The sequence below is a fragment of the Archocentrus centrarchus genome, chromosome 23 (genome assembly GCF_007364275.1).
Source record: "Archocentrus centrarchus isolate MPI-CPG fArcCen1 chromosome 23, fArcCen1, whole genome shotgun sequence".
NCBI lineage: Eukaryota > Metazoa > Chordata > Actinopteri > Cichliformes > Cichlidae > Archocentrus > Archocentrus centrarchus.
In genome coordinates, this window is record NC_044368.1 from 7,564,142 (window position 1) to 7,588,790 (window position 24,649).

Sequence of the window (24,649 nt, forward strand, 5' to 3'; positions counted from 1 at the left end):
TATGAAATTTGAAGACTTTTGTCAAAGGTGTTCCTCAGATGGCTTATGAGAATACACTTGCATGAGGTCACCGAGATCTTAACCTTTGACCACAAACATCTAATCATTTCATCCTTGAGACTGAGTAAGTATTTGTGTCAGACATTGACAAGAATTGGATGGAATTACGGATGCACTTCCGCAACAAAAGTACCACGGAATAGACATTGCCGCACTCAACCATATTGACTGTCTTACTATTTGTGGCTCCCAGTCTGGCGTTAATCTCAGTCCCTCTTAGCTGTTGAGCATGTTGTTTTGACCATAATACGGTGCCGGAGAAGCTGGTGTCGAATTACAGGTAACAGCAGGCTTTATCTCTCCACCAACGGCTGTAAACCTGCTCCTTCTCAGCCTCACAGTGTGATGGGTGGTTTGGGGAAAGTGGGTGGGAAACCTCTGAGGGGAAAGGTTGGGGTGTGTGTGTGTGTGTGTGTGTGTGTGTAGGTGGAAGATGTAGGTTATCTGAAACTCGAATCATGGTTAGATCCAGAGATGAGCAATGCCTCTTTTCTCTGGCATGTGGCAAACAGTATATAACTGTGTGCTGAATTTGGAGTCCTACTGTATGTGCCAAGCTTTCAGCCTACGGTCATTATTATTCAAATTACCACAAGAGCCAGACTGCACAAGGAAAACGCGTCACTTCTTGGCATCACACAGCCAACAGGAGGCTCTCAAAGGAGATGATACATCTGTTCCGTTTCGTGATTATTTGTATATTCAATGATGCAGTCTGAATATACTGATTATATATGAGAGTCCCAAAGGTCCCAAATTCATCTTTTTGAAGGGGACTATTTTTAAGAAGAACAAGTTTAACAATTATAACAAAAACCCCCAAAACAAAACCAACAAACAAACAAAAAAAAAATAAATGAATTGGGGGCACAATGGTAAGGCATGGCTTTAAAAATGCATTTGTAGCCATTTTTGAAAACCCCTTTTTCAAGTGTAAGTTGGGATTGTAATAATTGTAAAATGGGATTTTATATATAACAATTTCTGTGGCATCTACACAAAATGAAGGAGTTTGAAACTGCTATTACAAACTTACTCAATCTATCTATACTTGAAATAGTTGTTTGTATGACTGAAAAACCCAATTCAAACCAGTGTGTGGGGGCTAAAAGAGTACTTTTGAGTCTTAGAATACACTAAGTGTCGATATTTCACTTTTCACTTTTTCATTACTCTAGTCCATTACCAGAGCAGGGCAGATGTTTTAAAGGCTTTTTTTTTTTTTTTACTTCATTCTGCAAGAGGGACAGACAACAGACAGGGCATGGTGGTTTCAGACTGCTCATGCCTTTGTTGGTTAGGACTGCAGTCAGCTCACGGAGGTGATTCGTACTACCTGCAGAGGCCCTGTAGAATAAATGGATTGTGTTCACTGTTTGTATGTATAGGCTTACTCAACTCAGCTGCCAGTGGAGCTTGGTGACTAATACAATGCAAATGAATCAATCAGATCTTCAAGAGAACACAAACTCCAATGGCCTTCCTTGTCATCACCCATCCCTAAGGTCATGGGTCCAAACCCAACCATGACCTTGGAAAATTCCCCTCGACTCCCCCATCTCGGTTATTCACTGCACACTTCAAAAATGTGTAATTTCACATTAAAGATGTTTTAATCTTGTTTTTCCCAGTGTTGTACTTTCAGCTATACCGGTGATGATTTTGGTAAAATAACTAACCTAGATTGTTTCATCAAGCTGGCAAATCCTTGTGTGATAGGCAGGGAGGAGGCACTGGAGGGTGTTACTGTAAAGCATGATGACCTGGAATATTTAGCCAAGTTTCATTAGGTTTCAAAGCTATCAATCCCCATTTAGGTACAGATTTTATCATTGCTTGCAAATTTAAATTGATTTTAACCATATTCTTTCAAAGTTTATGATAACGTTCTACAAATTATGGTGTACTAAACCTGGTTAACTGTTGAAAATGGCCAGACCCGGATACTACCATACTGAAATTCCAAGGTTAAAACATTCTGTTCCTAGATAGCACACAATAGCCAAGCATGAAAAAGAACCTGGTCTCTCCCTTTGATGTTTATTTCCCTATTCACCACTTTTCTCATCATCCTTTGCAGATTACATCAATAAATCCATTATTTCAGAACACTTTGCAAGGTCAGAAAGAAAAAGTAAAAAAAAAAAAAATTGGTGCATTTTCTCTGTACCACTGTTTTTCTTTCTATCCATGTTTAAGGAGGTTTTTGAGTATTAGATGCTAACAGCCTAAAAGCATACTTTTAGTGGTGAGGGTAACTGCTACCTTCTACCATGGATTGATATATATATATATATATATATATATATATATATATATATATATATATATATATATATATATATATACATACTCTGCAGTGACTACAGGGAAATACTGACATAACAGACCCCTATAGATCAGTGAGGTGTATTCAAAACAGAAGACAGACTATTTGAAACTTACTGGGGAAAAAAAGACCCCAAAACAGTAAAGGAGACATTTAAATTTTTGTTGATTAAGCCTTGACCCACTGATACCATTGAGCAGTGACACTTCGGTTTATTTTTGCATGTACTGTATTTACATATTTACATAGTTGCTGCCTTATTTACAGTTGGTTCTGTAATACAGTAGTGTTCAGAAGTCTTAAACCACCCTTGATTTCTTTATATTTTGCTTCTAAGGAGCCAGACTTGGAAGTCACTTAACACTGACCTATGAATCATTCAAGCATAAAAAGGCACCTAACTCAAGGGATGAAGCAGTGTTGTGCCTACACATAAGAGACAACTTAGCCAAGAACTGATTATAAACTGTATCTTTAGGCACTTTGTTGCCAGCAGCCTGTTGCAAAAACACATAATTTGCTCCCATTTCTTTAGCTGAATTCATGAAAGATCCCTAAGATAACAGAGTTTGACAGTATGAAGAAAGAATTTTTGCAGCACTAATGTGATTCCCAAACAGCTATTCACTGAAAATTTTTGGCATTTCTTGGCATGGTGTGTAGTGTGTCCTTAAAAAAATTTGATGATAACTGGAGGAGTAAGTTAAGTGGAGAACAAGGAGTGTAAGGCCTAAAAAAAAAACACTAAACACAAAAACAGGAAAAAAATCCAGCAAAGACCTGACACAAGACCTGAGAGATGCATCTGACCCTTCTGATGATCCATCTACTCTTCTCTGAAGCCTCATCAGAAATGGTCTCAGTAGAAGGGTGGCTGTCAAGAAGCCATACTCAAGGAAGGGAAATGGGGAGAAAAGGCTGCAGCATGCCAAGTTACACAAGATGTGGACTGAAAATCAGTGGCAACATGTCTTATACAGTGAGTGTCTGTGGCCATCCATAAAACACTGCCATAGAACAAAAGGCAACCAACATCCAAAGAAGACCTTTGGAATGTCCTTCAAGAAGCCTGGAGAGCGATTCCTGAAGACTAGTTAAAGGAAGACATGGGCTCAGTTTACAGGGATTATGTCTAATCCTGGACTAAACATTTTTTCCTATTGTGGTCTTCATTGACTTTTTCCTTTTAGTCTAGGACCATGCTTAATCTATGAACGGGCGTTTTGAAGTGAATCAAAGGATCTGAATCAGTAAAGTGATTCAGTAGATGGAATATACACATTTTTAATAATTATACTTGTTTGGGGAATATATTGATTGCCATTCATGTAGTGTGTATTACATACAGCTGAACACAGTGGAAAGACCCTGCACTGTGCACATTTACTGTAATTTCTATAGTAGCATTGTGACTGACAGCTAGATCTACGGCAGCATTATGTCCCTTATTCCAGAGCAGAGTAAGTGCATTCTCACTTTCAAGAAGACTGATTTCTGGGCTCTTTAATAATCTGTCACTGACTTTCCACTCCCAGTATGAAATTCCACAGTCTGTTTACAAGCAGAAATTAAATACACAGAGATATGCAAAGTGCCGCTCAAATGGACAAAAACCACAAAAATCGCTGTATAGCTAAATACATCGAATGAGAAGCAGAGAAAGAAAGAACTCCTTTTAGGAGGCGAGAGGATGGAAAAAAAGAGAAAGGGAGTGAGCATGGCTTTATCAAAAGGCAGACAAAACTACCCACGCTCTCTGCAAAGGCTCTCTCATCCAGCATACTTTAATGAACAAGTGACTCAAGGTGCTTTCAGCAGGTTCCTAGGAGAAACACACACACACACACACACACACACAGATAAATGTTGCCTACTCAATTAGACAGACACCTCTAAATTGGCGCCTTTGGAGAGTAGGCAGGAGAAAGCGTTTGAGAGCGGAGAGAGGGGAGGTGGTGACTGCTGATGCTGCTGCGTTGGGGCTTGAGAGATGGAGCAGCATTGAGCTCTGTTCCTGTGCTGTCAGCGGCTGCCAGGGGGATCAGCCTGTGCAGGTCCAGCAACAGGACAGCCAGCATGTGAAGGGAACAAGATCAGCTATTTCAAGCAATCAAAAGGCACCCAAATGTAGAGAAAAGCAGGAAGGACAAGTAGCGGGTGATAAGATGTCCCCTGCAGCCAGGCACACAGGTGTTTCTACTGTAGCGTCACAGAAAGGAATGGAGATTAAAGGACAGGATATAAATAGCGCAGTGCATGAATACAGCCCATCAATTTCAGTGTGAGCAAAACCTGCTGACCTAAAAGTAGTCTATTCAGCATCTTATCGTGAGCCCGTTATAAAATTAAATACATGCAGAAGTAATATTTATGAATACCTTTGCAGTTTGAATATGACCTGTGTAATGAGTTCTTTTAAGAAAAACTCTCCAAGTGTCTGCAGTCTTGTAATTGCATACTTTGGGACATTTGTCCTGAAAAAAAAAGCCAATTTGATCAATTTCAGTTTTCATATCAGAGAGTCCGCTCAAGATCAACAGTTGTTTGTTTGTTTTGTTGACTCCATTTTAGCTATTTTTGCAAGATAAAACAAAAAGACTCATATTTAATGAAAAAGGGACAGACAAGAGTTTTGATGCTATAATTTATCTTCCAGAGTAAGTCATTTCCCACACTCACTGAGCCTATTTTGCAAAGGCTCAAGACTCTCGTTCACAGGCCATCTGTGTGTTCAAAGCAGAGGTAGGAAACCTCATGTGTTCACTCGTACAGCACTTTATCTTCCTCACATACACGATGAATTTAGAATCACCAATTGACCTAATATGCATGTCTTTGGACTGTGGTCAAACATGCAAACTCGACACAGAAAGGTCCCAGAGAGGATTTGAACCAGAAACCTTTTTTTTTTTTTTTTTTCCTCTGTGAGGCGACAGCACCAACCACTCCACCGCCATGCTGCCCTCTGAGCCCCTTATGTAATCATTCCTAAGCTGACACTTTGGAGAGTTCCCCATGATCTTTCAAAGACCATCATGTGCCTGTCTCCTCAGGAACCTGGGCAAATGTGATGGGAACACAGGCAGTTCTCATTACAGTGTCAAGGTCCCCCTTGAACTCTGTCACCAGTGTCCCATCAAAAATACACAAAGACATAGTATATGCACAGTTTCACAATTTCAAGGTTCCCTAAAACAACCATTTTCCTTGATTTGAGAAACACTGGTGGATCTAAAATCTATCTCAATAGATACAAGTCAGATTTGACCTGGAACAACTTCCATGTTTTTATAGTATTTGTACAGCAGTAAAAAGTGATGAACTAGGGCTTAATAAAACAAAGAATTAAGCATTTCCAATGACTGCATGTGACAAAAATATTTCTGGGGGGGGTCAGACAACATTTTTGACCTTTATAACAAAATCACTGTCACAGGGGGCTCCGGCAGAAGTTAACTGGAGTAGCTTATGGAAGCTGGTCAATCTGCAGTCGCTTGTTTTAACTTTAAATAACAAATTATATACAACATTCTGAAATATGAGAGTGCTTCTCAGTGCTGGCCCAAAATAACTTTGGCCTCAAATGTTTGTGCAACAGCACACTCTCTAATATTTGTTTTAAATGTTTACCCTCTGAGGCAGAACATGTTTTTCAGTATATTACCAACTTATCTCTACTCCACTAAGAAGAAGACTTTATTGAGAGTTCAATCCACTGCTCCAGTGCTCCAGCCGCCAGCTTTCTTTGTGCAACCTTTGTAAAAACATGGCTAGAATATTAGAAACTTTCATTTACAAAGACATTTTAATACAGTTGTCATTTTTCATATTGCAGTTTCATAACCCTAGAAAACAGGGATGACTGGGGTTTGTCATTGCCATAGTATGGGGCTCATAGTGTTCTCATGCAGCTAATAATATACTGGAGAGATGAGAGGGAGGATAAGCAAATTAATGTGTTTGGGGGTATAATATAAAATGATCATCGTAATGGCGGCATTCATGCATAAACTGGTGTCTTCAATTTCATCTGTTTTGGCTGCGATGCTCTCACACAGCTGTTGTGTGCTGGCCTTGTTTTTTTTTGCCATCATTAAACAAGCCTATTTTGCACTGCTGTTCAAACTTAGCTTCATTTTCAATACTTGGCCTGAACACACAATATACACACACACGCTTAAAGGTAGACACACAAACATAGAGAGTGCCACACATGCTGTTTTTCTTCAGGAGCATGGCTCCCCAGGGGCTTCTCTTAGGCTGTGCTGAGAGATCGTTCACATTATGTCTCATAGTCTGAATGACAATAAGGCTGAGTCTGAGTCTGAGATAGTGGGGACCCTCTTTGTACACTCTCGCCTCCTTTGTCTGACCTTTACATAACACAAGTGTGTCATTTTTCTTTAATCATCTGCACAAAAACACACAAGAAATGGTGCTGTGTCTCAATCAAGGCATCCTACGGCCCCATGAGAAAATGATTCGCTTTTGTTCAATTTCAAACTTGGAGGCATTATTACATTCAACAGCATTTTACCAAGCTTTCAGTCATGTAATTTACCATATAGTTATCTACATTTCTGCTCTAGTCTTGGATGATTTTTGCTCTGTAATCTGCCATTTTTTTTAATTAATTAATTTTTTTGTGGCTGTTCTGCTTTTGTTCAGAAAAGACGATCTCAAACTCTCAGGCAGTAAAAGTTGTAGAAGAAAAAGTTTCCTCATAGGGAAGAAAGTAAAGCAAAAGGAAGGTGCAAAGTCTAGGTAGAGTGAATCAAAACAAAGTCCAACACAGGATGATCCAACAGAAAACAAGAAAAAAAACAAGTTGTAACTGAATGAAGGGAAACAACGCAGAGGCACAAGCAGATCTGTAGAGAAGCAAACATATGCACAACTAACAGGCAGATAAAGTAAACATTAAGGAACACGAGGGAGGTGATCTTACAAGCTAAAGACAGTACCCTCAGCCATGACAGTGGCTGCATATCGGAGCTATATGCTTGACTTCAAAGGCCTTCCTCTGTCTTCTAGTCAATACACTTTTCATTTCATCTGTGCTAGAATCTCTCGAAAGCTCAGCTCAAGGAACACACACAAACAGAGAGACTCCTAAATAAATCCTTTCAATATGCCCTGTGTCTAGGTGAGGCATTCGCTCCTCTTCTGAATCACAACTACTGAGATGGGAAAGCCACTCAGAAGTGGATTTTTCTGCCCGACTTTTCCCAAGGACATATTGTTGTGTTGTTTGTGTGCAAGTGAAGATAAACAAAAAACAGGGAAAACTCACAACAAGAATCTTTCAGCGCTGTGGGTTTTTTTTGTCTTTGTTTGTTCTCTCTCTCTCTCTCCAAATATCAAATGTGACTTTGAAACACAAATCAATATTCAAGGAGACATTTGCTTTACCACATTTTATGTATTTTATCTCTATTTACACAGGTAAGGATTATCAGTTTTACAAGCAGGAGGACAGATGTCAGTCCAGCTGAGATTTTTTTTTTTTTTCTGAATGAGCTTTCCAAAAGAAAATCAAGAGTAATGCAACACAATAAGTAGCACCAACATTGCTGATACAAACCCCCCCCCAGACAAACAAAAGGGTAAGTAAGTAAGTTAAAATCAAATTAAAAAGCACCAAGCCTCCTGCAAGAATATTTATTCTCTGAAATGTTTTTGCTTCATTCCACGAGGTTTGCTCATACAAGCATTTCAAATGAAATACAAACATTTTTTTGGCAAACTTTACTTGATAAATTCTACGTGTGCAGTATAGATGAGATGTGCATTCATCAGAAGGCTGTACATCCTGCTCCATTCATGCACGAACCAGTTCAAAAAACAGCAGAAAAGTATTTCAAAAGGCAAAAATATAATCTGTTATATATTATAGGTGCTTTAGACTCTGTGTCAGCAAAGCGTAACAATGTGACAAATAATTTTTTTTTAAAGGCTTGGCATGATGACATGAAATTACATACCAAATCAGACTGTCTAGAAGATCGAAGAGCTACACGACCCAAATGAAAGGAGGTCAAGGGGATCCTGCAGGACTGGAGCTGGATGAAGGAATAGGTGCAGTCGTGGGTGAAGGTGCACTCTTATGGGCTCGACACACGGGGAGCGACAAACGACAGCGACGAATGGGTCGCATCGCCACTGGGGTGAAACCGAACACATGGGACGCGATAGCGACGGCAGCTTTGCGAATCGCGCTCTTACGTCACTCGTCTCCAAGAAATGTGATTGGTTATGAAACTGGAGGGATTTAGACATTTTCAAAGCAGTCCGTGTCAGACACGGGAATAAAGATGAAGAGTCAGAAGATTTTATTAGAACTGACAGAAATCTTGCTGTTGAGTCTCCTCTACAAAAGAAAAAGACAACCTCGGGTTCATCCTATATTAGCACAAAAGTCCTCTCTATCCGTCTGTTTAACATTAGTCTTGCACCAACACGTTCTCATATGGCTGCCTTTTATGTGTAGCTCGATAATCACTGCGTGAAGTGTCATATAATATAGGAAATTCAAACACAGCTAAAACGATGCTTTCCTTCGTGCTGAAAGTGGTTGCAGACTGCAGCGTGTAGCATACTCTTCGCTCATTGGTCAGTCAATGAAACTCTTGCCGATTGGTTTAGTGCCACGCGACAGCGACAAAAGTAGAACATTTTCCAACTTTGTTGTGTTGCGTCGCCTGGTCGCGTGTGCACGTCTACGTGTACGAGCTCGAAATTTCACATGCACGAATGTCGCCGGTCGCTTAGCTGGAGGAGGGCAAGCGATTGTCGCCTCATCGCACAAGCTCCATAGGAAATGAATGGAGAGCGAGCGACGTCGCTCCCCGTGTGTCGAGCCCCTTAGGTGTGCCAAAAGCTCATGTTCCCTTTTACAGTGACCTCGGTAAAAGTTCTGAGGTAATCAAGGGGTTCATGTAGAGATTTGCCTGGTAGACATTTAGCCAGCATCAGTTGTATTTTTTTTTTTTGCTTACTCTTTAGTAATGTGAATAAATACAGTCATTTTACGAGACAACAGTAGCTCGTGTCATGTCAGAATCTGTTAGGATGTGCTGGAGGGAGGACTCAAACACAGGTGGAAGAGACAGGTAAAGTAAAACCAAGGTAAAAGTAAAAATACACAAAACAAAACAAAACCTTTATTGGCCATCGCAAAAACATTGACCAAAAGAGGAATCAAAACAAGAATCCAAAAGTAAAGAAGGTGATTGGACACATGAGGGAAATTAGAGATTAAAAAAACAAAAAATTGACATGAAAACTGATACTAAACACTATGACAGAGAACGCGGAATAAACTAGAAACATAAAGAAGCACAACACCAACAAATAAAACAGGGACCATGACAAAATTGTCACAAATAAGGATAATTATGTGGAATATCTCGCTTCAGGTGCATTTCGATGGCATCACTTTATATCAAAAAGTGAATCACGCTCCCCACTGCCAGCAACATTAATTTGTTGGCAGTGGGGAGCATGATGCAATCTGGGCATTTATGAAAAGATTCTGAATGAGGGGAGAAAATGGGTCTGGGTTTGGCAGTTTGTTGCAAGCATGCCTATATTATTGCTCCTATGATGTTAGGCAGATTTGAGGCCAGGGAATTTTACAGAGGTCTGGTTCTGCAGTTTGGTCTGCTGAGGTGGTCAAAGTTGTGTCTCTAGCATGCTGCAAATTTCCATTCCCACCACAGTCTGAATCATTAATTCAGACAGGAAAAGTAAGAAAAGGTCACAGAGCTGCTCAAAATTCTGCCCGTTGTTGAACTATACATATTTATTTATGCTTTTCTTTCATTTTCATGAGCTAATTTACTGTTTTTTCCCCCCACAACTCTAGAGAACTTGTAGTTTCCTTTTTTTTTTTTTTTTTTTTACTTCGACTTCCACAGAGTTTGGTGAAAATTCTCTGCAGGTGATCGATTTCACATTACACGTGTCATATATGTTGTTCATATAATAATATATTAGTTATGTAGTACTCATATCACTTTCCTTAACTTTGTTCTGCCTAAAGAGAGAGATTTGAAAGAGAAAGGAGAAAACGTTACGGTCACACATGTGTTGGCATGCATGTAAAACGCAAAGGTGCAGGTAAATATGCGTTGCTGCACTTACTGGATCAGTGATTCATTTATATTCCTATCAAACTGCAAGGTGATCAGGATGGTTTGTTCTGTCTTTTTCACGTCCATCTTTGTAGACCTACAGCTGACCTGAGTGACCTTTCTGCAAATTGTAAAACCATTTATTTATTTTTAAAATCACTTGGTAGAGAATTGTGGATCCTGGTTTAAGTTTTCCTTTTCCGTCCTGCGTTCATGAAACGTGCCTCCAAAACTGAAAATGACTATGAGAAGCTAGAAAGGCTAGAAGGAAATTCAGGGAGCAAAAAGCTTACAGCACCATGTTTTTCCTTCACGGCATACATAGTTTTTCACATGGGGACACAGTTTTTTTTTTTTTTCCTACTGATCTATTGATCAGTGTTGTTCTGTCAGCCTTATGATGTGGAATACTTTTGGCTGTCATCCCTCTTCTTACTCAGCAAATGAAATAGGAGAGTTGTGACTCACTCCTGTCTCACCTGTTGCTCTATCCTTTCAATCTGTATCAAGTAGAACAGAATTTAGACATTGTAAGCTTGGGTGAATGTGGGGGCATTAAATAGATTTTCCTATCATTCCATTAATTACTGCAGTTTTAAAGGTTTTATGGCCTCTTTGTAGTTTGAATACTCTTAAATGTATCCAAGTATCCTGGGGTCTCTGACCTAAAATGTATTTTTAAATGCTTTTTTGAAAAGATAATGACAATACTTTGAGCCAGTTGAGGCAAAAAGTATTCAGCACATTTCTAATGCTACAATAAATGATAAAAGAAATGTATGAAGTCTGATTTAAATGCAATATCTTGTCATTTCTGAGTTTAAATGTATGTGCTCAGTTCTGCTCTGGTCAGTGCCTTTCTCAGTAACTATGTGCTGTCAACAGTCGCTTGATGATTAACTGGGACATGTGCAGGGTGTTGTTTATTTATTACAACTTGTTGTTTGCTTTCATGTGTTGTGTGCCTACGTGTAATTATTATGCATGGATTTCATTTGGTGTTAAAAGTTGGTGCTAAAAGGTGTTAAAGCTGCAGCCTCAATGGCACAATGAAAACTGCCTTTAAAGCTGATTGGAGCCTTAGATTTGGGCGATTATTCTCTTTATGTTCATGAAAACAAACAACCTATTTTATTAATTGCCATTGCTGCACATTTGGCCTAAAATCCTCATACCACAAGCAAGAAATCATTTCTTCTGGAGCAAGTCTAAATATTCTGTGATGGATGGCTAAAAGAGGTTCACTTTTGGAAACTGCACCCTTTGATTTACTTCCTCTGGGAGCAAGGAGTTATTTAAAAATGTGTAATTCATATGCAGCTAAGTGATATTAAATGCATACATGTGTCTTATGGTAATATTTGTGTTCATTATAAACACACCACAGAGGAGCTGTTGCCTAATTGCGTGCACCCCAGATGTATTTATACAAGTTCTCTGATTAAGAATTAGATTGTGAGAGGTTAACAGCTTTAATTAAAGAAACCAAAATCTATTCTTCACAGAAGGGTAATGGTGGAAATCTTTTTTCGCTCAGCTGGTATAGCTAATAACCCGAGCAATTCCCCTTTTCTTGGGCCATATAATTGATTCATTAAACTGCTCTCTCCTTTATTCCTTCACTGTTGACTCCATTGCCTCCTGCCTTCATATCAAATTCAAGCAAAGGATCCGATCATATAAATAGATTCTCCTTTATGCTCTCAGCAGGGATTACGTCAGTCTGCGAGAGAGGGGAAAGAGATGGGTTGTGTTTTGTATTCGGGGTTAGTCTAGAGTGGTGGAGCATCGTGTTCATATTTGCTGAAGCATGTGAAGAGTCACTGAAGATCCATCGATTTGTGCCCGGTACCGTCTTTTCTCCTCCTTTACTCTCACCAGCAAACTCACAGCTTTGTTTGGATCAATGGGGCAAATGGTAGGGTTTGATAGGACTCATTCTCAGTGGCTCATGAACCACACCACCCACTGGATGTTTCTGATGTTCCAGCTAAAGTAACCCCCTCTGTGTGAGGTCTGAAAACACTCACTTCTCCTGGCCTTATACACTTACTGGACACTTTATTAGGTGTGCCTTGCTAATACCATGTTGGACGGCTTCAGAACTGCACCAGTTCTTCATGGCATAGATTCAACAAGGTGTTGGAAACATTCCTAAAAGATTTTGGTCCATATTGTGAAACCCCAGAGGTAGTTTTGCAGGAAAATCCCAGCAGATCAGCAGTTTCTGAAATATTCACACTGGCCTGTCTGGCACCAACAGACAGGTCACGTTCAAAGTCACTTAAAGCACTTTTCTTCTTCATTCTGAGGCTTAGTTTGAACTTCAGCAGGTCATCTTGGTCATGTCTAAATGCACTGAGCTGCTTCCATGTGATTGGCTGATTAGATATTTGCATTAATGAGGGGTTGTACTGTACCTAAGAAAGTGGCTAGTGAATTGCAAATTTCATGTCTTATTTGATACAGCATTATGTTCATTAATAAACCACACTGAGTGTGCAATGTCCTCCTTTTCTAGTCAGATCTACCTTTAATGTTACCAGTTTCATAAAACCACGATGGCGATAGCCAAAACACTTAAGACAAGTTTTCAAAGTTGAACTTCATGAACCAATGGACTGACTTCACAGTGGCTGTATACATCTTTTATTTTGAATTTGTATGTATTTACTGCATCAAAACACACCTCTTCAGCAAAGCCGCACACCAACTTCCTGTTAGCTACAAGTAGGGAAGACCTGACTCAAGGGACCTTGGAGAATTGTATTCATGCAAAACCCCCGCTGCTTCAGCCAAATTATGGGGGTGTGAGTCATGACCAGAGGCTGATTCGTGCTCTGGTTATTTGAGTAGGAGCTGAGACTTCTAGAAAAGAAAAAAAAAAAAACCTGTCTTTTTTTTTAGCTCTTTTTCTTTCTATCACAATGTGTAGAGCTGTAGGTGTTTCTGAGCGTAAAGAAAGTGAGAGAAATCATTTATGGAAAGCACATGCGCATGTCAAGGCTTCTTATCAAAGTCTAACACAGGCAGCACACAAGCTGAAGGATAGTCAAATGCTCAGACCCATCCATCCAGTATAGGTGCTGTCATGCTCTGGAAACAGCTACACGGTGACTTTCATTTAAATTATTGACTTCTAGAGGAGAAGAAACTTGTTGTCTCGCAGGATTTACTTTTTACAGAGGAAATGGTTAAGTCAGCTCAATTCCAGGACTTCTTTTCCTTTAACTTACTGTATGTAGTGCTCATTCAAAGTCATCAGCCATGTCCCCTATTATTACGCTTGCACTGCACCAAAAGCCTATCATTCTTTGTGTGACTAACTCAAGGAACGCCTCTCTTATCTTTTGAAAGGCCACAATGCCTTTTTCTTGGAAAATGATCTTTATCAGTGAGCTTTCATTGGGCTTTCTCTACGAATCTCTCAGAACTTATTGTATGTACTTCTTACAGTTGGGATTCAAGGGTTTTTTTTTTTCTTTTATTCTTTGGGTTATGGAGATGAATAGTTGTGGATCTCTTAAAAACTGGGAGACGGAGTCTGAAGTATTTAATCAAAACGGGGTTTGTCTGTGAGCTGCCTCAGTCAGTAAAGTATAAAAACAATCTGGTAGGCAAACTACAGGCATTGCCATAAGGTTCATTATGAATTTCAGAGAAGTACCAGAATACATTAGCTCCTGGATAAAACTTACTTCAATAGCATCAAATAATTAAATATAACATTTGAATGCCTTTACATTTCAGAGGCTTTCACTGTCATAGACTCAACTTATCTTAAGTGAGTGAAATGAAAAGTTGAGAATGCACAATGGGATGGAGGGCTCAGATCCAGCTCGTGATTAATTAAAAATGACAAATGTATATTATTTCCCTGCCAGGCTGAACTGTTCTACAAGAATTTGAGCCCAGAGGAGTGTTTCTGGCATCAGACACTTTGTAATTGCTTCAGTCTCATGCTGTTTCCCTCTCAGAGAGTGCTGTCGGCTAGAGGATCTCACTTAGAAAAAAAAAAAAAGAGGAGAGGGCAGCAGAGCCAAAAAAAGAGTGAGGCTTTTGCAGCAATTTCATCTCAGTGCATTAGGCTAGTGGTAGTGACAGTAACAGCTTTCTGCCAATCTAAAACCAGCAGGAGGATCAAATAAGGTAGGGAAATCTAATGCATGATGTCTTTAGTTTGATTTATGAAACCACAAATCGGCTAAATTTTGAATTTCTAATGTCAGCTGCACTGGACAAAAATGAGGCAGATGACTATATTTCTCCTTGACAGTTTAGATAGGTGTGCAGTGGCTGTATAATACAGGCCACTCCAGCTTTCTTGCTCTTTTCTAGCTGCAGGTGTAATCTTTTCTTGACCAAATGTTGTGCACTTCAGTAAGCCTGGCCTCAAAGCCTCTCAAGACTCTCAAGCCTCTGAGGTATGTTGCACTTTATGATGGCAAAAAAAAAGAAGAATAGCTGTCAATTTCTACATTAACTGTATCTATAGAACAAAAATGTTGTACTCCACATAAACCTTCTTCAAACAGTTATATTCCTTGTTCTAATTTAAAACAGGTCCAGCTTTATTTTTATTTCAAATTAACAGCTTACCTCATATGAATATGAAACATCCTCATGAAAAGCCACAAAAACCAAACAAAACAAAACCACTGATATAAAAACTGGACCTCAAAGTGCTTCAACTTGGGCACTGCTATAACTCACTTGGTTGAGCAGGACGCTGAAAGGCTACAGGTGCCTGGGTTTGATTCCACCCTGGACCATTTGTTGCATGTCGTTCTTCTTATTTCCTTACTTTCTTGTCTGCTCCCTACTGCCCAGTCAAATAAAGGCTAAAAAAAAAATATTACTTGTCAAAGAAATATTGTGGTGACTTCATACCCAAATTGTTTATATACACGTTCATGTGTTTGTATGTTTACATCCACAGTGCTAATAGTGATCATTAATAAAAATATCATCTTGCTACTACTAACTAACCCCCAGTTTAAACTTGAATGATAAATACAAGTGTTGACTAATTTGGGTGTCTTATTACATGTCATTAGACAGTATAACCATGAAATATTTCACTCCACACTGGGATCTAAAGATACTGTATAATAAAAGTTTGCAATTTTGAATCCTTTAAAAAGCCCAACACTTTTTAGGTGTTTAACATGGTTAATTAGTACAGTTAGTATATACACTTTATAAATCATATAATTAATTTTTTTTGCAGTATATTTGTATCCATCAATAAACTGACCAAAAGTATAACCTTAATTTGAATAGTCCAATAACAGAATAATTGAGAAACTCAGTAGCTTTTATTATTCTTGTTTTGGATGTAGGAAGAGAGAGTTTTGACAACTTCAATTAAACCTGCACAGCGACAAAATTTCATTGAGACTGACAGCAAATGATTTTCAGTGGAATGACTGATGATTTTGGAGTAGGGCACAGTGGAACTAGCACAAGCAGAAGAGACAGAATTCATATGATATTTTGTTGACATGCGTGACTTTGGATGACTGCTGCCCCCCCCCCCCCCCCCCCCCCCCCTTAATATGTCAAGTTCAGGTGCATTTTTATGGAATTTCAAATCTGAGAGCTTTGAAATGTTAAAACCTGCCCTTCCACGAGCGTACATGGAAACCCAAGGTTATTCAGAGCACAGGCAAGATGGCAGAGACCAGAGCAGAAATCACTGACAATAGCCATAATGCTGATGATGTCAGACACAGCATGAAAAGGAGAAGCCTAGGCAATGGTGGTTGCAAAGTGGCTTGCAGATGTGTAGCAACTGCCTATAGCATGCATGAAATAATATGTGAACTATCAACTGATGTGACCTGGCAGTGACAACAGATTATCTGTGGGGATTGGGGTTTTGTGTCCAGAATGAACTGATTTGAGTGTATTTGCTTATAGAAAAGGCATTTAAGGGAAGCAGAATAACTGCTTGATGTTGCCCAGTAACATCTAAACTGAAGAAGTAGGATTCTCTTAACAGTTGTCTTTTTTTGATTTTCAGAATGAATGGACAGAAGCAGTGGACACGGTTGGCAATGGCACTCCTGGTGCTTACAGTGATTGCAGCTGAAGGAGGAAAAGCAGAAAAACAAGGTGAGTCTTGCAAACTGTTAAGCATACTTCTCAAATGATAAAGGGGCAATTGTTGGTTAACCTTAAATTAAGCAAAGTGCATGCAGGGCTATCACATTCCATTGTCCTGCTGAACAACTAATTTAGTTTTACAGAACTCTTCAAAAAATACATGTATATTTAAAAATAATAATAATAATATTGAGGATAAAGTAATTGGTCTCCTTTGAGAATTAACTGGAAACAAATAGCAACATTTTGCAAAAAAGGAAACAAAAAGTTGAGTAATCCTGCTTGGGTAAAGAAAACACATTTAACCTAATTTAAATTCAGGGGAATAAGTTCATTTGCATTGGAAATTAGTGCAAACACCTAACCTCATTACAGCTGCCTTGAAATAATGTGAAACAGTCCTAGAGGGGGTATTTCAACAGACATTTGTTTTAATAAAATCATGCATGTTCTATCTATCCATCCATCCATCCATCCATCCATCCATCCATCCATCCATCCATCCAACACCTCACCTAGAAGGTGTCCAGAAAACATCCTAACCTAAACCACCTCAACTGGCTCCTTTCAATTTGGTGGAGCAGCAGGTCTACTCCAAGTCTCTCTCTAATGACCAAGCTCATCACCCTATCTCTAAGGGAAAGCCCAGCCACCTTTAAAGGGAAACTCATTTCCACCACTTGTATCTGCAGCCTCATTCTTTCTGTCACCACCCAGAGCTTGAGGCCACATGCGAGGGTAAGGATGTTGAATGACTTTTAAATTGACAGCTTTGCTTTTATGCTCAGTTCTCTTTTCACCACAACAGATTGGTACAGTGTTCACAATCTGTCAATCTCCCACTCCACTCTCTCCTCAGTCATGAACAAGATCTTTAGATACTTAAACTCCTCCACTCAGAGCAGCAACTAACTCGGAATGGGCACTCCACCCTTTTCCGACTGAGAGGTGAGAGAGTCTTGGAGGTGCTGATTCTCAGTCCTGCCGCTTCACACTCAGCCGCAAACCACTCCAGTGCAAGCTAAAGGTCACCAACTGATGAAGTGAACAGAACCACATCATCCAGAAAAATCAAAGATGAAATCCTAAGGCCACCAAAATGGAGACCCTCCACCACCTGGCTACACTTGGTGGAGTCCTACACCCACCGAAAATGAGCCCAAGCTCTCACTGTGGTTGTGCAGGGAATGAATGACTCATAACAACAGGCCAAACACCCCATACTCTCGAAGCACACTGCACAGGATATCCCGAGGGACGTGATCAAATGCCTTCTCCAAGTCTACAAAAAACATGTAGACTGGTTGGGCAAACTCCCACGCATACTTGAATATCCTCGAGAGGATAAAGAGCTGGTCGAGTGGTTCGTGACCAGGACAAAAACTGCATTGTTCCTCCTGAATCTGAGGTTTAACTAATGGATGGACTCTTCTCTCCAGTACCCTATTTTAGAGAATATACTCAATTATTTTAAACAATGACAAGCCAAACAAAAAGAAAATCACTGGTACAAAAAGAATATGAACAACCTGCTCCCACCATTCAACACACATTTCTCCAGTGAACTTTTTAGTAGACCCACATTCCAATATAGAGATCAGAAAAGGTTCCCAAACCCTTTTAACACAGCTTGTTTGCCCTTTAAAATACAACTTGAGGGACGAACAAGCAGTGTTTGGAATGCTATGTCATTTAAATGGCAATTTAAAGGACTTTCACTTGCCACTGAAAACTCAACTTAAAAGATTTTAAAAACCGCCTTGGTCTATCACACAGTTCTCCACCAGGTAGTTTTTGAACTTGTTTTTTTGACTACAAAAAATCAATGCAATAGAACTAGCACTATCATCATTTTAGTCTATGTTTTAGATCACCCTCAGTGGAGCTCTGGCCCTCTCACTTCAGTGAGTTTCAGGTGTTTTACGCTAATGGTATTGGCCTGTAGCCAATAGCTTCAGTAGAGATGAGAAATGGGCAAGAGAGAACTGATTAGGTCACATCTCGCTAAATTCATGCCTCTACAATTGATTCCAGCCCCAAATATGTTGTTTTCAGGCTCAAACAATGCCTGAAGTGACATTTATTGTCATTTGTCAGATTATGTGTTCCTCTCCCCCCCCGAACAACTTTTAACAAGACACGTAAACACACTTTCATGTGGAAAATGGGTGGCATTCCCCTCACCTATATCTATTGTGACATTGTTGGTGTGTTACAATATTGGAGCTTAATGTGTTGTGTGGGTTGATTGTACAGGAAAGAAGGAGCGCAAATCAGACTGTGGGGAGTGGCAGTGGAGTGTGTGCGTAGCCAATGAAGGGGACTGTGGACTTGGCACCAGGGAGGGAACACGCACCGGCACTGACTGCAAGCAGACCATCAAGACCCAGCGCTGCAAGATCCCCTGCAACTGGAAAAAGAAGTTTGGAGGTGATAAATGTTCAGATGCTGCTTTGTTGAAGTACTGTAGCAGAAGAAGGTTCTACTTTTCCAGCTGAATTTAGAATGCCTACTTTTTAAAAAGTTTTTAAATAATTTATGCTTACTGAAAGACCCAGGACTCCCCTTTTTCTGTACAAATGCATGGATCCCATCCATCTCACTCCATGTCTTCCAGTGATTTATTGTGGCCCGTCATTTACACAAACAATGGTCCCATTTTTAGAATAGGAATGACTAAGCTAGCTAATTAGAGGTACAACAAAAATGTCTGGTGAAAACATTATATATTGTCATCGAAAACATAGGAATAATTGCCCAGCATTGTCATTTTCTTTTTTGGGCTTGAGACGGTGCAGCTTTTACAACTGAAATGTCTTGCAGTGACAAGCCTGGAGGACATTTGTTCCCACAGTAAGGCCTGTCAGGCAGGAGTCTGCTGCTCTGCAATGAGCCTGTCACAAATGATGAACACTCTGCAGGAAATAATGGTGCTAACTGGCTACATAGATTACAGCAACAAAAGTTTTGCGGGAGGAGCAATAGGTTTCACGCCTCTGTCTTTTAAACTGTGGAAAGCAACTCAAGAAAAGAAAAAATGTAAAAAAAAAAAGTGTGACTTGCCCCTCTTGGCTGCAGATCTCGCAAAATGAGAGCAGTGTCTTTTTAAGTGTGGATGTTTTAAATAAACACTGTAACATTTGGTGCCTGCGCCCCACAGAACCTGTAAGAATAGGTGTGAAAAGACCCTCCAAGTCAACTCTGGCTGCTAGGCCTGCATTTGGATATGGTACTGCTGAGTAAAATGTCAGCAGCATCATTAATTAATATACTATTGGCTAGTAGACTCATGAGCTATAATCTAGTAGGTGGCATACTGTAATAAAGAACAGCGTTATGTGCCTTTAGGTATGCCGTCTTAAAAGAACCATGAAAAATTGAGATTTTTTTTTGAGTTCTAAGAGTCCTGAGCATGAAAGATTTGACATCCCATGTGACAAAACTCTTAGATCTAATTAGAATACTAAGACCCAAAAGACCATTAAAAACCAACTACTGAAAACTAGGTTAACTTTGTTTTTTTTTTTTAGGTTTGCAGCACACAGACCAAACTGTTCTTTGCCTCTTGCCAAAGTATAACACAGTGATGCAAGGAGAATAAATATTAATACAGGAAGTGTACACGATATTGTAGAGCTGGGGTTTCTAGCAGCATGACACAAAAAAGAGGAGCACCTATGGGACTGGTGACCGAGGTCACAAACACACCAGCTAATGGGCCTCATTATTAGCTATTATAAACCAAAAGGGACAGCTCATATGGTGTGCTACAGTGGCTGATACACTATGAATTCACTTGAAGCTTAAAAAAATTCAAATATGTGAGAACTGAAAGGAGAAGACTGAGCTTGGAAGTGAATATTTGGTGTGACCACCTTCATTCTTCAACACAGCCTGAACTCTCCGAGGCAGCTTTCTTGTAATTTCTTTAAGTAGTCTTCAGGAAAAGTTCTCCAGGATCCTTGAAGGACATTCAAAGCTCTTCTTTGGATGTTGGCTGCCTTTTCTGTTCCCTGTTGATTCCACACTGCTTCAATAATGCTGAGGTCCAGGCTCTGGGGAGGGCAATCCATGACTGTTACATTTTGTGTTTGCTCTATCCAGGTATGCTTTTACTACACTGGCAGTGTGTTTGGGATCATCATCATACTGAAAAATGAAGCTGTTGCCAATCAGATGCTTTCCAGATGCTATTGGATGGTGGATCAAAATACGAGGGTACATTTCTATGTTCATAATTCCATCAATTTTGGCAAGATATCCAACACCACTGGCTGAAATGTACACCGAAACCATAACAGAGCCTCCAGTTTTACATATGACTGTCGACACACTGTTGGACCTCTCTCCCGGCCTCCTCCATACAAATGGATGATGATTTGAACAAAAAATTTCAAATTTGGATTCTATAAGACCTGTTGCCACAGTCAGCCCAGTTCTTGTGTAATTTAGCATATCCCGTTCCCTTCATTAAGAATGACTTCCTGACAACCTCCCTTCCACTGAGACTAATTCTGATGTGCAGATGGATCAACTGAAGGGCCAGATGCATCTCTCATGTGCTGTGTTAGGTCTTTGCTGGATTTTTTTCCTATTTCTTAAGGACATGACTTTCAGATACTGTTCATCTGCTATAGATAGTTTTTTCCTGACTTTTTTTATTCAAAGGTCGGTGTTAAGTGGCTTAACAAACAAAAAACATTCCTCTGAAAATGGTCACATACAAGGACTTGGAAAATGAGTGAAAAAGCAGCCAACATCCAAAGAAAAACTTTGAAAGATGTTCAGGAAGCCTGGAGAACTACTGCTCAAGGGCTCCTTGGAAGCAAAATATAAGGAAATGAAGGGTGGATCATGACATGTTTTACACTACTGTACATTGCAAGATATTGGTACATTTTTTTGAGAGTTGGAAAACAAGTGTATCTAAACTGTTAGAAAAAAATGGGGGGGGGAGGGGGAGCGAGAGAGAGATAGAGAGAGACAGAGATAGAGAGAGAGGACACAAGAGAGAGACACAGAGAGAGAGAGAGAGAGACACAGAGAGAGAGACACAGAGAGAGAGACACAGAGAGAGAGACAGAGAGAGAGAGAGAGAGAGAGAGAGAGAGACGAGACGAGAGAGAGAGATAGAGAGAGAGAGACACAGAGAGAGATAGAAGAGAGAGATACAGAGATAGAGAGATAGATATATATATATAGATATATATATATATATATATATATATATATATGTATATATATATATATATATATATATGTGTATATATATATATATATATATATATGTATATATATATATATATATATTATATTTTTCATGTGGTATTTTTTTTTACCACATGATCCACCCACACATACATCCTGTCTCTACACGATGGCAATCCAGTTTCTTCTGCATCTTCGGATTGTCTATTAAATATTGGAGAAAGACATTATGACAGATCTTTTTTTTTTTCCCCAGTTCTTAACAAATCATATTCAGTCATTTGAGACTTTGAATTGAAGTATTGATGAGTGGGTGTTTCACACTATTGCAACCATATTTTTTGCCTACACTAAAATGTTACACTTTAAAGATTACATGAGGTGCCTGACAAATTCTTGGGAGCCAGCAAGGGAGCTCTCTCTCCAAGACAAATTACAGTTATGGAGGCATACACTTTTTAAAGTTGGTTGCTCTGGAAGTCCCTGTAGGATTCTTGCAACAATGGCCCTGTCACTCCCACTCTTCGCTCTTCACCTCTCTTTTCCTCGCCTCCTATCCCACCTCTCCCCTCCTCTGATGAGCACCTTGGGATCTCAGAAGCAGTGACAAGGGTGCTGATGCTTTGATGAGAGAGGAGGCAGATGAATGAGTGTCACATCCTACAGGGAGCCTGGCTAGACTGGAAAAAAAAAATTAAATGGAGGGAGATAAGAAAGACATGGACATACAGTACACAAACAAACAAGCACATACCTGTTCAAATACTCTTCAGACCAATATCTTTGCAACTGTTATTCTCTAGAGCAATATTGCACTCCTTTGGGTTGAATTTAAGCTGTTTAACATGTACAATAAAATGAAAGACCCCCCCCAAAAAACAAACAAACAAACAAACAAACAAACAAACAAACAAACAAAGCAAAAACCCATCACAAATATGCAAAATTGTCCTGCTCTAAAATTACACCTATCCAACAGCCAGGCTCTGTTTGATTACATTCATCTGTTAGAAACTTTCATCATATCGAGAATATAAGACTCAAACTATAAAGCATCACTTTTTCCTGCAGGAAAAACATAACCACCTTTTAATTTGTTAACAAAATGGCCTCATGAAGACACTTTGTAAGTGCTGGACAGTTTATCTTGATAGAAAGGGGTAGCTAGCTGCTCATCAAACACCCATTCAAAGTGACTCAGCACTCCCCAGGCTCAGAGGCTTGTTACAGTCACTGATTGCAGTGAAGTACTTTTTGAAACAAATATACAATCTGCAAATTTGCAACTTTACCAGGTTTTCTTTCTGATCACTTCCTTCTCTGAGGTACCTCATTAAACAAGAGCGCGTTATTAAAAGTCTGATATCGTTTTATGCTACAGGCGAATGCAAGTATGACTTCCAGGCTTGGGGGGAGTGTGATCTGGCAACGGGCAAAAAGAACAGAACAGGAGTGCTAAAGCGAGCGCTTATGGATGCAACCTGCGCATCCACTGTCACAGCCACCAAGCCTTGTGGGAAAATCCCTAAGACCAAGCTGCAAGGTAAGCTGACACAAATAAAACATTGCTATATAAAATGCGACTCTTGCAGGACGTGTTGAGCCAGTCGCCAAAAAGTGAGATGCACTAAATTTCTTTTGATGAATCACCGTGTCTACAAATGTGATGTGTTATTCTCTGCATCCTGTTGCTGTTCAGCTTTAGAAGGAATATCAAAACTCTGATGAATTTTAAAGAGGTTGGCTTTTTGGTTCCAATTACCATTGTTAATAAATCTTAACTTGATAGTTAATTACACTGTCATGTGTCACTGGTTTGTGAATTCAAACAAATTATAATATTATTAATCATATAGAGAGAGACCTTTTATAATAAAGGTTTCATTATTGATCAATGTAAAACCTAATGTAAAAAAAACAAAACAGAATTAATAATGTTAACCAATACCTAAAGTTTAATTAGCTATCAATTTCCCATCACTAATGAGGGTGTTACTACATTTTGTGTATTGCTAATTAAAAAATGAAATACTAGTTATTTAAAGTATTTCCTTTCTTTTGCATCTTTTTTAAAAAAAAAACTAGGTTACAGATCAGTTTAGGGTTACCAGTTGCTGATGACTCATGCTGTACTGCCTATAATGCAACTATGGAGCAACTGGAAATCAAATTCCTTCACTGTCTGTAGTACCTCCAGTTCCAAGCCAACACCTAACATCACTGTCTAATGAAAGCAGAGACACTAGCCTATTGTAAACCCTCCATTAAATTCCCAGTAAGACAGAAGACATGCAGATCCCAAAATAGTCTGAGTAATGGAACCTTAGTGGAAATTTCAAATTGTAATCTCTTTTCCTCAAAGCAATCACATTTCTCCCTTGCTACCTAACACTGCCGGTGAATATTTACTCACTCTGTGGAACAATTCACTAAGAAATGAAGGAATCTGTGTTTGTGTCTTTTTTTTTCCCCTCCACAACTGCTCTTCTAAACATCTTCAGACTAGACTGTGCGCTTACTTCAGTCAGCAGCTATACATTTGTCAAGTATGAAGTACATCAGGCAAACAAATTCCAGTGATGCTCGATTACTCTTGCTATTATGAGGTCTACTGTTTGGCTGTCTTAGTGTGAGTTTAATGGAGGGTTGATTTTAGTTTCATTCAGTATGTGTAAGCTTGGTGTAAGAACTGAGGGTGTACAGAAAGGTGAACAGCTTATTGGTTCATTCAATAGCATTTAGTGCGACTGAGCTGCGTACCTTAAAGAAAATCCTGCTTTTTCACAAAAGAGTTAATGAAGGAATCAAA

General features: G+C 39.4%; 1 protein-coding gene across 2 annotated transcripts in view; it reads left to right on the forward strand.

The window, feature by feature from the left end:
* Window positions 1-24,649, forward strand: part of ptn (pleiotrophin) — a 49,251-nt gene that overhangs the window by 17,846 nt on the left and 6,756 nt on the right. For both annotated transcript variants that reach the window (XM_030719970.1, XM_030719971.1), the window contains exons 2-4: window positions 16,550-16,641; window positions 18,889-19,062; window positions 23,222-23,383. In XM_030719970.1, the coding sequence (XP_030575830.1) occupies window positions 16,551-16,641; window positions 18,889-19,062; window positions 23,222-23,383 (427 nt within the window). In that variant the 5' untranslated portion in view covers window position 16,550. The remainder of the gene's footprint in view (window positions 1-16,549; window positions 16,642-18,888; window positions 19,063-23,221; window positions 23,384-24,649) is intronic.